This window comes from Meleagris gallopavo, chromosome 4, assembly GCF_000146605.3.
Source record: "Meleagris gallopavo isolate NT-WF06-2002-E0010 breed Aviagen turkey brand Nicholas breeding stock chromosome 4, Turkey_5.1, whole genome shotgun sequence".
NCBI lineage: Eukaryota > Metazoa > Chordata > Aves > Galliformes > Phasianidae > Meleagris > Meleagris gallopavo.
In genome coordinates, this window is record NC_015014.2 from 3,045,337 (window position 1) to 3,061,963 (window position 16,627).

The window sequence follows — 16,627 nt, forward strand, 5'->3', positions numbered from 1 at the left end:
AAAAAAAGCACCACACCTAGAAGTGAATTCAAATATTTGATCTCTAAAAGCTTTGGAGGTTCAAAGACATATATCTGTCCTTGGATATGCAGAGGAAGTTGCATATTGAAGCCCTGCACATGAGAAAACAAAATAGCCTGTTCTCTCCTGAGAGCACAGCTTACTTTCTGCATAATCAAAGATACGAATGAATAGCATGGTATGAAGAACTAAGAAAAGGCTCACACAAGGGGCAGAGTAGGAAAAGAAGCACGTAACTTTCAGTCTTCCATTCTGTTAGGAAAACAATTTATTGAATTTTCACATATAAAAAAACTGTGTGATCATGAAGTAGCCATTCTCTGTATTATTTCAGGACTGAATTTTATACGAAACATGAACATTTTGGATGGATACAGCATGCCAGATGAGGTTTAAATAGTGTCATGTATAATACTTTCTATTCTTTTCATCTCTCTACTAGATTCTACTTTCCTTGATAACGTTAAGAAATCTGGAGTTTCAAGTCATGTTGGTTACTCAAGTCATCAAACAACTGATTTTTTGCTTTGTTATTTCAAAATTACAACCTTGATTATCAAATAAAAAAAAGTTACTCTAGTTTCTTGAAATATATACCAACAAATTTCATCTCATTTCCACTATAAACTTGAAAATCATTCAATTATTTCAAAAATATATAGAGCTCTATAACTTAGTAATTCTACCAGAAATTTCTTGCTAGGACAGCAGTTGCCTTCATTGCATGTTGTAACTTTTAGTAACTCACATGGATTTAAAATAACAAAACACAACTTTTATTTCTAATGGGTGTTGGTGGTGCTGACAATTTCTAAGTCACATTTGCATTTTAACAAACATTTAAATGTATTTTCAAAGATGCCCAAAATTCAGATGATTAAGATAGAAAGTTGGACAGAAAACAGAAAAGCATACATTCACTTCTTATATATGCATGCAACTGAATAATCAGGTTTTCCATCTTTTTATACAAAGAGCTTAAGTAGCTACTGTGTAGTGTACAAAAAAAAAAAGTACAATATGTTTTAATTTGACTAGAGATAGTAAAATTTTAGGCTATAAACTGATTAACCAGTGTTTTAATTAAATTATGCTTTAAATACTTGAATGGATTCTAGTCTTATTCTGTGGAATATTTACAACTAGCCAACGTCTACACGGTCCAAAAAGTAGATCTTCACAGGATACAGTTGCCTCATTTAAAGCCCATTAGTGTTGCTTTGTACTGAAATTATTTTCTTAAGAAGTTGTGCATAAATGAGGACCAGTTCTAGTGCACATCTTCTGGGGAAAAGAATGGCTGTCTACCTAGCAACATGCCTTAGTTTAGGAAACAATGAAAATAAAACAGTTCTAAGTGTGTTCCTTTTAATTACTGAATCAGGGATATTTCTGTAATATTAAGAGCTACATTAATTTGTGTAATGCCCATGGGATGTTGCTTATTCATATATCAGGTTACTAGATCATTAGTGTAGTATCAGATAGGCAGACAGATATCTGTACTAACAACCAACTTTTTTTTTCTGAAGATGCTTATGTTCTTCACAGCAGGAATAATGGTACAGAATCATTTTCATATTTCTTCTCTGTAGACAAAACAGCAGGAAACTGTTGCTGTTCATCTGGGAAGAAAGCACTATTTCTTTTAATAAAAATCTTGAAAACGCTTCTGAATCAAAAGAAAGGGAAAAGGGAAAAAAAGGATAAAGCTGCATTAAGTCGTGACAGAATAGATTTTGAAAAGTTATTTTTAAAGCTTAGGACACTTTAGTTTATACCTAAGAATTAGGTTTTCAGGCAGTCATGGAGCTATTTACATTTTAAGGATCAAAAATTAAAAGGAGTTTATCAAAGAAACCTATATTTATATTTGTAAGTTGAAAAACAGAAAGACATTTGATCAACAGCAATCTCCAGTTGGGGTCTTCTCAGGAGAGGGTCTATTAACCACATTTAAACACATAGTTAAATGCATTCGTTCCTTGCAAATTCTCCTTAGAAGCATTAGACTTCTAAGCATAATCAAAAGAGGCAGCTGGGTCCACCCCTTATGATAATGTGCCATGCAGCTTTATTAATCTGACCTTTGGAAAATAAATGAGAAATTTAATACTGCCCCACCATAATTGTTAGTGGCAGGCATTTTAGCAGTCTTTAATTTGCACTTCACTTTAATATCTGCTTTCAGTTATGATGTAAATGTTAACAGGATCTGACACTGCTAATCGTGTTCCTGTGTCTGAAGCAGTGGCAAAAGAGTGTGTTTGGAGTAAACTGGGACGTGACCTTAACAGATAATGAAATGCATCAACCCTGGCTCTGCAAAGAATAAATAAATAATAAAAAAAAAAAAGAATGCTGTAATTGTTTCAATTGGCATCTGAGTAACATACAGTGCTGCAATTACTGGGTTGGCCTGAGGATGTGGGGGAGTACAAATCATATTCACCAGACTCATATTTCAAGGTTACATGAGTTCTGACTCTCTTTTCAGCTGACTGCAAGAGATATATGATACAAAATACTATTCAAATACAGTCAGTAGCATTCTAAAGAATTCACAGCGAAAGCAAAAATTCTGTTTTTCAGATGGTATGAGTAAGAAAATTTCTTCTGCATAACACAAATCTGTTGTTCTTTTCTGCACAAGGGCTCTTAAAGGTTTTACGATCTATAAGCAACACAGAAAAACAATCTGCAATCTGCAAGTCATGTTGATAGCTATCAAACTTGTGTTGAAAGCATGCAATAGAAGGTAACATTGTACTGGAATTTCAACAAGCAAGCCAAAAAAAAAAATATAGGAAAACAGCTACTTACAGGTATTTACTGTAGAAAAATATAAATTAAATAGCTTATTTCTGAAATACCAGTATATATGATCTGTCTTTTGAACATTCTGTACTCCTCTCAGAATTCACTTTTTCTTTTAGGACAACCATCCCTGGCTTTTAAACACTTCTGTATAAACAGTACAAATTGTATTTACTGGGTTATTTTGGTTGTGGGTTTTGTTGTTTTTTTTCCTTTTTTCTTCTTTTTTTAAGTCTACATCTAAAAACAGATGCTTACAAAGCTTTTAAAGATCTGTGTGGATTTTTATGTCTTTTTCACTGACATAAATACCAGACCTTTTTCTTCTTTAGGAAAAATTGTATCTTAGAAGGCTATTTTAGATCAGCTTATACTAAGATTATGCTGAGATCTGATAAAGTGCTGTATAGTAGAAGAATAACAACAAATAATAAAAGCTGCTTTTCCTAAAATTAAACCATTGATTCTTTAACTATTACATTATACCCTTATTTACAAGAAAAATGTTTCTAATGTAAGTACTTTACAGCAGTTTCTAACATTCAGCATTCTTTCTGAAAATCCATTCCAAAATCTTTTCAACTGGTAAGATGTGAAGACTATTTCATCAACAACTTAAGGTTGCTGAATGTTGAAGTATGATGTGAAGACTATCATACTTCAGCATTCAGCAACCTTAAGTTGTTCCTGCTCTGGTTCTATTGCTTCTAGTCAGAACAATCACCTTCTACATCACAAGTACTGTGAAACAACTTGCCTCTTCTGGCTATTATATATCAATGTTAACTGAGGTTAATCAATGGTGCAGGTACAAAGCCAGGAGAGTTCTGAGTTTCACAAGCAGCTGCCTCTTTTACATTCTCAGGATTCTATTTCTTGTGTAATCAAATGCGTATTTGCTATACATGAACAACTTGACATGCATCCCCTGCAAACACTGCACTAATGATATTATTATGAATAGTATGGCATCCAAGAATACTTCACTGTACCGCTTTCTCTTTGAATTCAGAGCAGGTCTTTGGTGCACAAGAGCTACTTCAAAGTCCTTCAGAAGCCATTTGTGTTTCCCGTGCTTCTTTCAAGGAGAAGGAAGGAAAGCAAACATAATATTTTTTGAAAACAAATCTACTTCAGAGTATTTCTTTTTTGGAGGAGGCGGTTAAAGACATAAAAGAAACCTAATATATGAAATTACATATCTTTAGCAAAAATGTGTGACTTACAAACTCAATGTCAGTAATAAAAGATAGACTAACTTAGAGAAAGTAAGGTTCCCTGTTTCATTTTCTCTCTTCACCCTATACTAGAAAGAGCATAAAAGAACTCTCCAAAACGTTTGCTGTTGCACTCAAATTAAGTAGTAGCTACTTTCACATGGGAACTTCTAAAAACTCTAAACATTGTAAAATTTAGGAAAAAAAAAAAAATCAGACTGCTAGTCAAAATGCACTTCTATCAAAAATAATTTGCGGGTTACAATTATAATTCAGACTACAAACATATTTGAATAAGCAAAACTGTTACATTTATTCTTTGAGTGACTTCTCTAAAACTAGTAGAGTCTGATAAGGAAGGAATCTGTGCTGCATTGATTATTCAGGACTTTTTTCTTTTTTTTTTTTTCCCTTTCTGATGTTGAATCCCTTCTCTATCTGTTTAAGTCAAGTTTTTGTGCACCACAGAAAGAAACTTTATGAATATTAACTTTATGTGCCTGTTTTCTCCAGTCTACTTCTGAAGGTCTGTCTTGAAATAGACTTCACAAATTAACTAAATGTAACCTAAATTTAAGGTGGACATGGATGAATTAAGAAAAAAAAAAAGATAATAGTTACCAATCTCAAGCATTAGCTCTACAATACTACTACATACTAGAACCATTATATCAGTTGTTTGTGCAGATATTTCATTTTGAAGAATTATTTCCTGCAATTTCTATCCCCCTGAATATTTTCCTCTGGAATAGCATGAATGTTACACGTGAAAGAAAAATAAATGTAAATGTTCATTTTTTTCTCCCTAAAGAAATCAAAGTTAGAAAAAAAAAATCTTTGTATATTTAACTCCTAAAATATTTAAAGGATTTCAGGATACATCTCACCCTCAAGTAGCTCTAGCTTAGTGGCAGAAATAATGACTATATGCATTCAGGAAAAATTACAGATACCTTGTTATTCCAATGCATTTCTCAACAGACAGGAACTACAGAGATTTTTTTTTCATGTGGCTTAAAACAATTTTTCAGACTTATTCTAGCTACTTGGTTTTCTAATTACCTTTTTAATACAAGTTCTTGTCAGGGCAAAAGACTTAAAAAAAAATTTGTAGCCAACCAACATGAAATTAATAGTTTCAATCAGCTGAACTGTGGACATAATATGCACTGTAATCAGTTAAGAAATTCTACATGATGTTACTCATCCCTAGATGCCACCATACACACTTAACAGCAGTTTTTGTAAGACAACGGACAGGAAAAGTAAATGGAGAATTTTTTGAATGGGAAATGGAGCTGCATTTCTTATGGCAATTCTTAAGAGACAGAAGGGATGAGAATTTGAGCTGAGTAGGCACTTGAGGAGAATGGAACAGGATGCAAGTGTCAGTATTGGCTACAATGAGTACAGAGAATCCTCAAACCACCTCTTAAAAGTTCATTCAGCTAAATCGGAACATAACAATAAAGAAAACATTTGGAAAAAAAGGATATTTAGTATCTGCATTCCAATGTAAAGTACACTCTTAGATATACATTTACCAACTTGCCTGCTGTTACACATACTCCATAAACACTATAAATTTTTATGATATGTTCTGGTCTACCAGAAAAGAATTACTGTATTGTGACAAATGAAAATATGAATCAATTCATCCAGTAGGACTGTAGTTCAGATTCAAACCATATTCACATAGCACCAGTCTGCTGAAATATGAATTTAGAATCATGTGATCAAGCAGACATGATGATTCACTGGGTACATACATTAGAGAAAGTAATGAAGTGGATTCTTTTCCATACTTAATAGGTTTTACATAGCATAAGATCCTGATGCCATATATTTTCATCAGGACATACTCAGTTTTCTTCACTATCAAAAGCAATACGAGATTGCAGAATAGACAGTTCACTCACCCACTGGCATGTGAAAGTATCTTAAGTTACATTGACACTCTACAGATTTGTTGATTTAATTAAGGTTTTGCTGACCCTGTCCCTTAAATTCTTTCCATTTTGAACAGTATTAAGCTTTTTCTCCATCTTTCTTGTCTGATGTTTATCTGGGTATAGAAAAAAAGACAACAGAACTAATCTGGAAACCCAGACAAAGCCGTAAGTGCTGTGCAGATGTGTTGTGTTACCTTTTAAGGAGCAAAATACCAGTAAGATAGGAAAGCAATACCCATATGGTATCTCTCTATTTTTTGGTAGCTAATGATCATAAAAGATACATACATTTGTTAATATCTGAAAAGCAGGGCAATATGTTCAATAATAATAAAGTACTAAATTGTATTCAATCAATCAGTCAATAATGATTTCATATTCATATTATTAAAGTAAGCATAAAGTTAGAGGGTTGAAGTTGAAAGCCTGGGTTATAGTTGTGGTCAATCAATATTCTCCTGCTTAGTTTTGGATGTTAATGATGTTCAAAACGCAGATCAATAATTGCTAGCAAAAATATAAACAGCATTCTGCACAAGTAGCCCCTAAAGCACAGCTAAAATGAAGCACAACCATGTAAGTTAATATCATTGGAATCATATACATATATACGTAATAGAATCATAAGGTCAGGGTTGGAATCACAGGTCTGGGTTGGAAGGGACATTAAAGGTCACAGAGTCCCAACCTCCCCACTGTGATCATTTGCAAATGTTATCATGACCTTGTGTTTGCTTTTCAGATCATTCCTGGAAAAATGCATATACCTTTCAGCAACTGTTCTTGATGTAGCTAAAATGAATGGGCAAAGACAGACAAGTTGCATAGTGATATGATACCTGGCACAATATTACAAAATGATGACCATACTTTCATCTAATTTCAATTTTGGAGGTTTTTGTCCTCGTAGATTTTCAGTGGTTTTGTTGTTATTTTATGGTTTGGATGTTATTTTCGTAATACACATATCACACAGTGCTTTGCTATACTGAAATTAATGCATAGCTTTTAAACCAACACACTGTTGTACAATAATTCAAAATAATGGGGACCAGATTTTTTCCACTGATCATCCAAACCATCACTAGTTAAGTGAATTATTTTGTGACAGTGTACTGTAAATGTGACTACATGCTTTCTCTTGAAAATGATTGAGATGACTTCAAAGTTTGGAAAAAAATTGTTAAGTGTCACTAGTCAACCTTCTGATTCTTATGATTTCTACATCAAAGTTAGTAATATATTCTATTAAAAGTATTTAAAATTCTTTGAAGCTAAGCATAAGCTAGAAATACTATTCTGCACACTGCTTACATACATGCTTTCTAATATTGCCGGACATATTCCCTATTTATATTGAAAATATCTATTTTATCATCCACAATGGTTGTGGAATAAAATGATATTTGTGTGCAGGAGTTAAGTTTGGAAAAGAGAGGTAAGGAAGGCCAAATTGTGATTCCAAACCAGCAAGGTGATTGCGTGCTCTGTTACTTCTTTCAAATTAAAGACATGCTTTTGAAGAACCAAACTAATAATTAAAATATTTTTAGTATTTATTAACAAATGCTAAATAAACAAGCATTATTTAAGTATTCAACATTTGAATACATAGTAGGTTATACAAAACTCTCTCTACCTCTCAATTTCAAGTGTTTATGTAAACATACACATTAAGATTACGTAAATAAAGTTAAAAATGTTTAAAAATTCATATGCTGTAAAATATTTCATATTCTTACACGGTTAAATAATCTTTTTTTAAATCACCCTGCCTTGTTCACACTATTGTTATTGAACAGAAGGCTTGTGTTTTATCCTGATGATAACTAACACAAAGAAAACCCTCAGAAGTATAACGAAGTTTGCCATCACACAATTAAATTTAAAATATATGTGTTGAATTACTTTATGTAAAAGCGGTGTTTCTTTCTTAAACAGTGTATAGAATCTTCTGTTATATGTTGCAGAAAGGAAAAGAATATCACAGATCAGAGAGAGATTAGATCAGTGTCAGAATAGGGCATGTTTGAGTACTGGCTTCTGTTTTGGTGTGAATGACTTAGTGGTTGACAGCAGAAGTAACAGATGGGAAAAACAATCGGGTCAGAAAAACGTCAAGACAAAAACCAAGCATTGCAAAAATAATAACAGCATTGTTAGAAAATCATAAATAGAAATCAGACATATTTTACTTCATCTATTACTTTCAATAAGTAGGCACTTATAATATAAGAAAGGTATGGAATGATGCCCATTACTAATATATCAATCCTTGAATTCTTCTACAATATCCTCATCTTATAAAAAATACAGTCCCAAAGAAGTACTGAATAACAATTAGATACTAGAACATGGATATCAGTGGAAGTTACAAGGCACACCAGAGCCTCCAGAATTTCATTTGGCTAGCCTGTTTAGCATGAGCTGCAATAGTCTTCCAAATTAAGATGACAACACTCAATTTCAAAGTTTCAGAAGATTTATGGATCTGCAAAAAGCATTTTGTCCCTTTACTGTATTTAGTAGCTGCAAAATACAGAGAGCATAAGGAAAAAACATTGCAACCCACACTAGGGAACCTGCTTTAGCAGGGGGTTGGGCTAGATGATCTCCAGAGGTCTCTTCTAACCCCCATAATTCTGTAACTCTGTATGTAAAAAATGGGATCATTTTTCTAAAGCCTGCCCTGTGTGCTTACAAATACTTGGTAATTCTTCCAGACTACTGAAATCTTCCATGTTGATTTGTCAGCTTAGGTTGCATGTGCAGCATACAGGAAGTTCAGTTGATCAAAACTTTACTCAAGAGATGTTACAGATATAATCACAACCAATTTTGTGCATCTGAGTACCAAACTCACTGCCTACTGGGAGATGATGAACATCTCCCTTAAAATAGTTTGATACTTTGCTTTGGCTATAGCTGCTAGCAATACTGAGAAATGTTTATTTGATTAGTTAACAGCTAATGAACATGATGAGCACTCCTAACTAGCTCATAGTTGGCTCCTACTTTTAACTGTTCCTCCCTGCATGACCATACACCTAGACAGAGTAGGAGGAAAAACAATCAAACAGCACGATGATACAACTTAGTAATCACAAATGTCCATAAAAAGTCACATTTCAGTAGCTTTTTTTGTAAGCACAGACTTCGAGTTTGCAATTCCTCAAATTTAACAAATCTCTCATTTCTGTGATCTAGTCTCAGTTTTCATAACCTTTTTATATAACTTATGTTAAATCATAAAGTTAGGTTTTTGAACAATACATCATGGGTACACTTGCAAAATCTCAAGATACTTTACCCAACTACTTCAGAAAAGATAACTTAGTTCAGATGCTATTTAAAATTAAAGTTTTCTTTTGGTTCAGCATACTGTGAACATTCTTTAAAAGAAGGACTTACGGTCCTTGAGATGATATAACTTATACAACCAAGAAAAACACGACTGCACTGACACCACTCCACACAATCATCAGATTTGGCTTCCCTTTAGATGCCTGTGTGTAGCCTCAATGTGAGGAAAAGCAAGGAAATAGAGATTAATGACCAGTGAATTAAGAACAGTTAACACAAGTGATATGATTATGCATTGTTTTCTAATGTAATAAAAGAAGTAGGCTAGTTTGTCACTTAATTCTCTCTCAGGAACCTTTAGTATAGTATTCTTTACTTTTCTACCCTTCCTTTGTTTTCATCTTCAAAGCACTTCATAACCTACCTCTATAAGCACCTACAATATCAAGACAACAATCTCTGCGTGTGACAGAAATTTTACCTTTCATTATTTGCAAAACAAACTTTTAAGAAAGCGACTTGGGTGTTCCCTCTCTTAACAAACGTTATACTAGAAAGACACATGAAAGACACATCTGGGTTTTGGAACATTCTGTGTTATTGATACAAGGCTGTTTCTTTAACCCAGATATTCTATTTTGTGTAGTGCACAAAATAAGCTATAGTGAAAGTATAAAGAGACTTAGGCAAAAAACACAGATGACTACTTTTGTAAGGCATCCCACTAGGGATGCGATTCATTTGTGAATAAATTGTAATCACATACAATTACAGATGAGCAGAATGAAAAGCTAAAGTGACTGTACTAATGTTTCATTAAAGTATACCAAGCTTTCACAGTCTAGATCACAAATGCAGTAAGAAGGAGTAAATCCTATATATAATATAGCAGTCAGCCTTGTTTTTCCTCTATCAAAATTATTTAAAAATGGTTCCTTAGACATGTACACTTTATCCCACCTCCCTGTATATATTTTTGCCATTTCAAATACCAAACACTTAGCAATCATATATATATGTTTTGTTATTACTAAAAATGAACGATTGATTTTTTTAATAATTACAAGAATCACCACATTTTGAAAACAATCAGTGCTTACCTTTACTTCTTGAGCTCTCCTGATTCTTTTCCTGCTGCAATTAAAAGAAAAATTGTATTATTTTAAGTTATAGTTAGCATGTAAATCACAGACACACAGGTTCAAAAGAACTTCTAGTTCATCTTCTTTCCTGTTCAGAGATGTCAGCTGTACTGCAGAAAGATTATTATACTGCCTGTTTTTAAAATCCCCTAGTATTTTTCACAATGACTGGTTTTGGTGATTAAGCACAAAACACACTACTCAGTACCCAGAGAGGTCATGCAGTCTCTGTTACGCTACACCTATGTTGGGAGATATTCAGAATTCACCTGGCTAAGACCCTTTCCAATGTGATGTTATTCTGAAGTTAGACCTGCCTTAATCAACTGGTTGAACTAGGTGAGCATCTAGGTAACCATACGCTTAAATGATTCCATGAGCTGAGGAGGGGTGTCCAGAACCCCAGAAGCAGAGTTTAAAGGTTATCAGAATTAGAAAGTTTCACCCCCAACTGACAAAATGGCTGCAGGACACTGACAGGAGAAATGTTTGCCAGCCTGGGAAATACAGTCCTGGCAGCTCAGCCTTCAGCCTAGTGAGTCAGCAAGGGAATCCTGGACATCCCTGAAGTCCATCTGGACACCAGAGGGCCAGAGATGTCCTGAAGATACTATTAGTAAAAATGAAACAAGCATCAGAGGAAAAACTTACGACCTCAGACGGTGAAAAATAGCCTGGGAAAGAGGAAATTGCTCTGAAAAAGTGGGTATTGATGTGAGAAAGTTTAGTTTAAAGAAACGAAAATAAGAGACATAATCATCTATTGGATGTCGTAAGAGGAAGACCAAAATTAACAGCAGTTACTGGTTTCCTGAAGTGATCATAGAATCATTAAGGTTGGAAAAGAACTCTAAGATTATCCAGTCCAGTCATCCACTTACCACCAATCTTGTCCACTACACCATATTCCTCAGCATCACATCCACGCAATTCTTGAAAACCTCCAGGGACAGTGACTTCACCACCTCCCTTCGCAGCCTGTTTCAATGCACAACCACTCTTTTGGAGATTTTTTTCCTAAAATCCAACCTGAATCTCCCCTAGCACAACTTCAGGCCATTCCTTCTCATCCTTTCTCTTTACCTAAGAAAAGAGACCAAACCAGCTTTGCCACAACCTCCTTTCAAGGAGTTCCAAAGAGCTTGTTGTAGAGATACAGAAGGATCCTATACCTGTTATGTCTCAGTGCCATAAAAAGGGTCTGATTTTGATCCAAATTGGAGATTTCCTCTCTGAGAAACTTCCTGTGCTGCATGTGCTCATATCTATTATTTTTTTCTCCACAAAGAGATGGAATTTTCACTGGAACACTGGGTTAACTCCGTGATATTGCAACATCAGCTCTGTAATGCTCCACAGGCAGCCGTATCATCTTTGAAGTGAGGGTCTCTCCTTTACTTTGGGGCCTTTCTGGACCTATCACTAGACGTTCCTCTGAAATCAGTTTTTGACTCTGAGAGATCAGTCCCTCTGAGATCAGTTTTCTTAGTAGGATTTCTTTGAGACTACTGTGGCCTAGCCCCCCCTTCTGCAATTGATTTGATACATCTGGTACGATACATTTGGTACATATTTATAAAGGCCCATAATAAGTACAATATAGATATGTATAACCTATCACAAGTATACTTCCTGTAAGTTTGGAACCTGCAATATACACATATATTCACTGCTGTAGCATTTTGATAGGTTGGTTGAACATGTAACTCTATATCAGTTGCTGTATTACTTATTTTTACTATGTCTAATTGCCTTCCTACTAATCCTAATCGCTGCTACTCCTAATTAGTAATATTTCCTCAATATCTATGCCAGATATACATGCTTCCGGGTAATATCTGTAATAACTTGTTATCTGTATACATGGTTACTTTATTAATCACAACATACTAACGATGGTGATTTGTGGTGATAAATTGAGATCTTTTGAGATAAAGTTCTCACATCTTTGTGTATTACAAAGTCCTATGATCTTACTGTTATGAACTTCATATAGCTGGGGGCTGGATAATCTGCCCTATTGGATCATGCCAAAAATAAACAAACTTTGCTGCACGTTCAGTATTAAAAAATACACTGAGCTAGTTGTGTTCAATGACTGTAATGCAATAGAAAGTGCAGCAATGACAGCAGCGTAGCAAAATCCTAGGCTGCAGAAAGTGAAAATTTGTTCAAATGCAACAGCTGTATGTGCAAAAACAAATGAAAGAACCCACTCGCTTTCAGAAGATCTCATGTGCATAAACAACTCCAGTGAGATATCCTCACGTTCACTGCCAACCCTTAAATGAGATTTGGGAAGGGGTGAATCCTGGCTCCACCCTTTTCAGTCACTCAGGTACATTCCACACACCTGAGCTCCCCTGGGTTGGCCCTGCCTTCCCACCAGGTGCTCTATCACTGATTCAAGCCCTGACTTAGCATTTCTGCTACAACAATATAAGAAAAAGCAATGTGAACTTAAGGCAGCAATCTATCCCCAAAATTTTACACAATAATTGCTCAAGAAGATGCTCTCTATTTTGTAGACTGCAAAACATTCTTCAAATAATTTATAAATTTGTATCAGGAAAATAGTGTTGGGAATATGCTAAATATTTTGTTTTTGTTTTTCTATCATGGAATATGTTTATTTTAAATATTTCAACAGAACAAGGAGACATTTATTTTTGCTATCACTGCAATTTCTAAGTAGTGTCTTTAATATTATGTAAACTATTAGTAACAAAGTGAATGTAGTAATTATTATCCAGGCCTAATTGCCTTGTTATATTTAATCTATAAGCTCCAAAGATTTATCATTAGGGTGCATGTATCAGCTTTACTGTGTCTTAAACATGCCGAGATCATACATGTGAAACTACAGAAAGGCCTTCAGCTTTCGGAAAGTCTCATTAAATTTGATTTATTAGCTTCAGTTCTAATTATATTGTATTATAGCATGTTATCTTGTATTCCGATATCTTATTTAGTAAATTAGCTTGTTTTTCCTCAGATTGCTGCTGCTGTTTTGTTTTTAGGTCCATATCTCTACCCTTTTCCCCTTTTTTCCCTTATCCCTTTCCCGGGCGTGGGTCCCCTCACCCCACTTGTCATGGAACCGATCCGAACCAGCCCACAGACCACTGACATTCTTGGTGGAGAATGAGGGCACAGGCCACTTTTTGACCTTTAGAACGAATCTTTCTCTGCTCTCAGAGAGCTCAGAAAGTTTATCTCTACTCCAGGGTCCTGTAATTGAAAACACGATCTTGAAAATCCAGGTGGACTGCCAATATTCTGGAATATTGGTAAACTTTTGGGTGCTGCTATCTTGCTATTGTAAAAAGAAAAAAAAAGAAAAAGCTTTCTCTTATAAAACAGCTCTTCAAGGGAATGCATTCCATCACTTTTTCTCAGAACATACTAAGCCTTAGTTAGGTTTGCCACTCTGCTCTATGGAGCTATAATCAATTTAAAACACTGATGGAAACACCTACCTGGTATCTGCATACAATGTGGCAAACAACTCCAGAGGGAGTTGCTAATTCTACAGAACTTGTGGTTTTTAAACAGTCTCCCAGTCTCTCCTTTGAATCATTTATGTGTTTTTTTAATGCTCATCCGACGATCATGATGCCAATCTCCCTGAATGTACTCTTCACTGGTATCTTTATTTATCATATTTTGAGGAAGCCTTCCTCAAAGCCAGAGAATACTGAGTGGCAGGGAGTGTTGAGGCACTTGGAGAGACTTTATAGAGATGGACATCCCCGGTGTCATGGAACTTGAACACCTGCAAGATCCTGGGAGCCTAAGCATATATCTGCGACAGGGATGTTGCAGCTCAGGCAGATCTAAGGATGCACAAATGATTTGGGGCCTGACTTACGCTTATCGGTCCTTATTCAATAAAATCCCAGAAAGGGAGAGAGACTCTGAAATTGAGAAAAAGTCTCCAAACCGAAAGAGAGAATTTCCAGGAGAGAGTCCAAACTGAAAGGGAGAATCTCCAGTTCCAGAAAATCTTCTTGCCAAGAAACAGAATCTCTAGACTGAGCAAAAGAGTCTCTGAGCTGAGAAGGATGGTCTCCAATCATAGAGAAAATCTCCAATCCAAGAGCCAGAATCTCCAATCTGAACGAGACACCCTACAAAATGAAAAAGATGCCTTCCATGTGAGCATGACGCCTTCCAAACTGAGCAAGACACCCTCCAAACAGAAGTCAAACTTCAATCTCAACGAGATTGAGCCTCCTCCTAACTGAACAAGTCAGACTCTGAGCTGAAATGGAGAGTAAGAGCATCGAGACTGACCAACTTGATCAATTACAGGATGCACTGTAATCAATTTCAGTTGTTCCTATAAGAGGATGAAAAATGAAATGAACGTCACCTTATTTAGAACAGAAGAAAGAGGAGGAGGAGAAAGTAGAGAAAGAAGGTCCAGTGGAACAGTAAGACTGTCGCATATTGCCTTGTGGCATTACCTTCATGACCAGGGATATGAAGGAGTGACATAAAAAACCCACTCCTGCACTTCAAGCATGGGTAAAAGAATTGCAAGACAGATCAACTACCAAGGTGAACTTCTTCAAAATTGTGACTGCACCAGTTGTTTGGGACATGGCAAAAGCTATAAAAACAATAGAGATAACAAATAGAGGGGCTCTGCCCCCGAGCCAGGGGGGGAAACCGTTGACACAGCATTAAACTGAACAGTGAGGCAATCTAATTTCCTGTTCTAAAATAATGTGGCAATGTTCCTTTCAACCCAATCCTGCAAAACTACATCAATGCGTGTTTATCTTTTTCTCCTGTTGTTTCAAAACAACAAAGTGGGACAAAACCTGCGCCTATCTGAAAAGCACATCTTCAAAACATTCCTCCATGTCTACATGAAATGCATTGGTCAGATTTAAAGAAAAGAAAGAAAGAAAAACCCACACATACTTCTGTTTTTATTGACAATAAAATGTGAGGTACCTGATTTTAAAGCTCTTTCACAAACATGTCTAATGTTTCCTGAATACAATAAATGGTATTCCTTGATTACAGCCTAAATTTTAAGGTAAATCTGAAGTACTGATTCTCATGTCATCCCAGGTTTAGCACTGCTTAACTCCTCTGACATTTCTTTTTAATCTCTAGTCAGCATTTGGTTAAAATGATCTAGCCAGTTCTTCCTTTTAGTCTTCACAAAGGAGAATATTTTCCTTTTCATTTTCTCTCTTTTCAGAGGTCATGGAGCAAAACTCAGACTTTGCTCTAACAAGCCAGAGGAACTCAGAGGAATCTTATTCTTGTTCAGCAAGATGGACTTATTAAAAAAGAAAAAAATGTGGCAAGAAGTCAGAGGTATGTTAGCATTCAGACACTGCAGCGTATGGGCTCAGAGGACACTTTGTCACCCCACGAACCTGACTGGTCTAATTTATGCTTCTTCCATTCTTTTAGTCGTAATTATAAAGAATGGTGTGTTTTTTTCCAACAAAACTGCAAAGCCTGTATCTGCTGCTTAGACTACAATAAGCAGATTCTGAAGACTAAATCCAGGCACTGATTACAAAAACACTGTAGCCTTGTAGGAAAGCAATCCTAAGAATCCTGATTTCAAAGAAGGAGGGAAAGGATACCAAAAAGAGAAAAGAATGCAGCAAGTTGGGCAAAGCCGGGAGGTGAAAAAAGGTATTTGGATGAAATTTTAAAATGAAAAAAATATATATATATATTTTTTTAGTAAAATCACCTAATATCTATGTGACTCCTTAAAAAAAAATTCTAGGAAAGAATGCATTAGCCAAAAATGGCTTTCATTCATTTTCTTTAGATTTCCTACTTTGTTTATTATCGTTATTTTTATGTCAGCTGGAGATTATTGAGCAACATTGTATGGCTTCATTTCCTCAAAAGACTCCATCTACAAAGACAGCCTTTGCTAGCAGATCACAGAACAGCCACAGTGCAACACGCCTTCTGCTAGCAAGACCCTCGACAGCAGCCAAGTGCATACAGATGGAAGAAGAAGTCTGTAAGCCTGAAGTTACTTGGTGGTTAACCAGTGATTAGAGCGGGTAGAGCATCTCTGAATTACAAAATGAACCCTCTGACTAGGAAAGGCCTGCCATCGTAACAGCCTCTACAGCTGGAAATACAGCAAAAAAACTACTGAAGTAAAACTTATATTGAAGGTGAA

At 35.4% G+C, this 16,627-nt stretch overlaps 1 protein-coding gene across 2 annotated transcripts in view; it reads right to left on the minus strand.

Annotated features, from left to right (window-relative positions):
- Nucleotides 1-16,627, minus strand: part of FSTL5 (follistatin like 5) — a 218,517-nt gene that overhangs the window by 184,831 nt on the left and 17,059 nt on the right. For both annotated transcript variants that reach the window (XM_031553001.1, XM_031553000.1), the window contains exon 2: nucleotides 10,411-10,444. In XM_031553001.1, coding sequence (XP_031408861.1) covers nucleotides 10,411-10,444 — 34 coding nt within the window. The remainder of the gene's footprint in view (nucleotides 1-10,410; nucleotides 10,445-16,627) is intronic.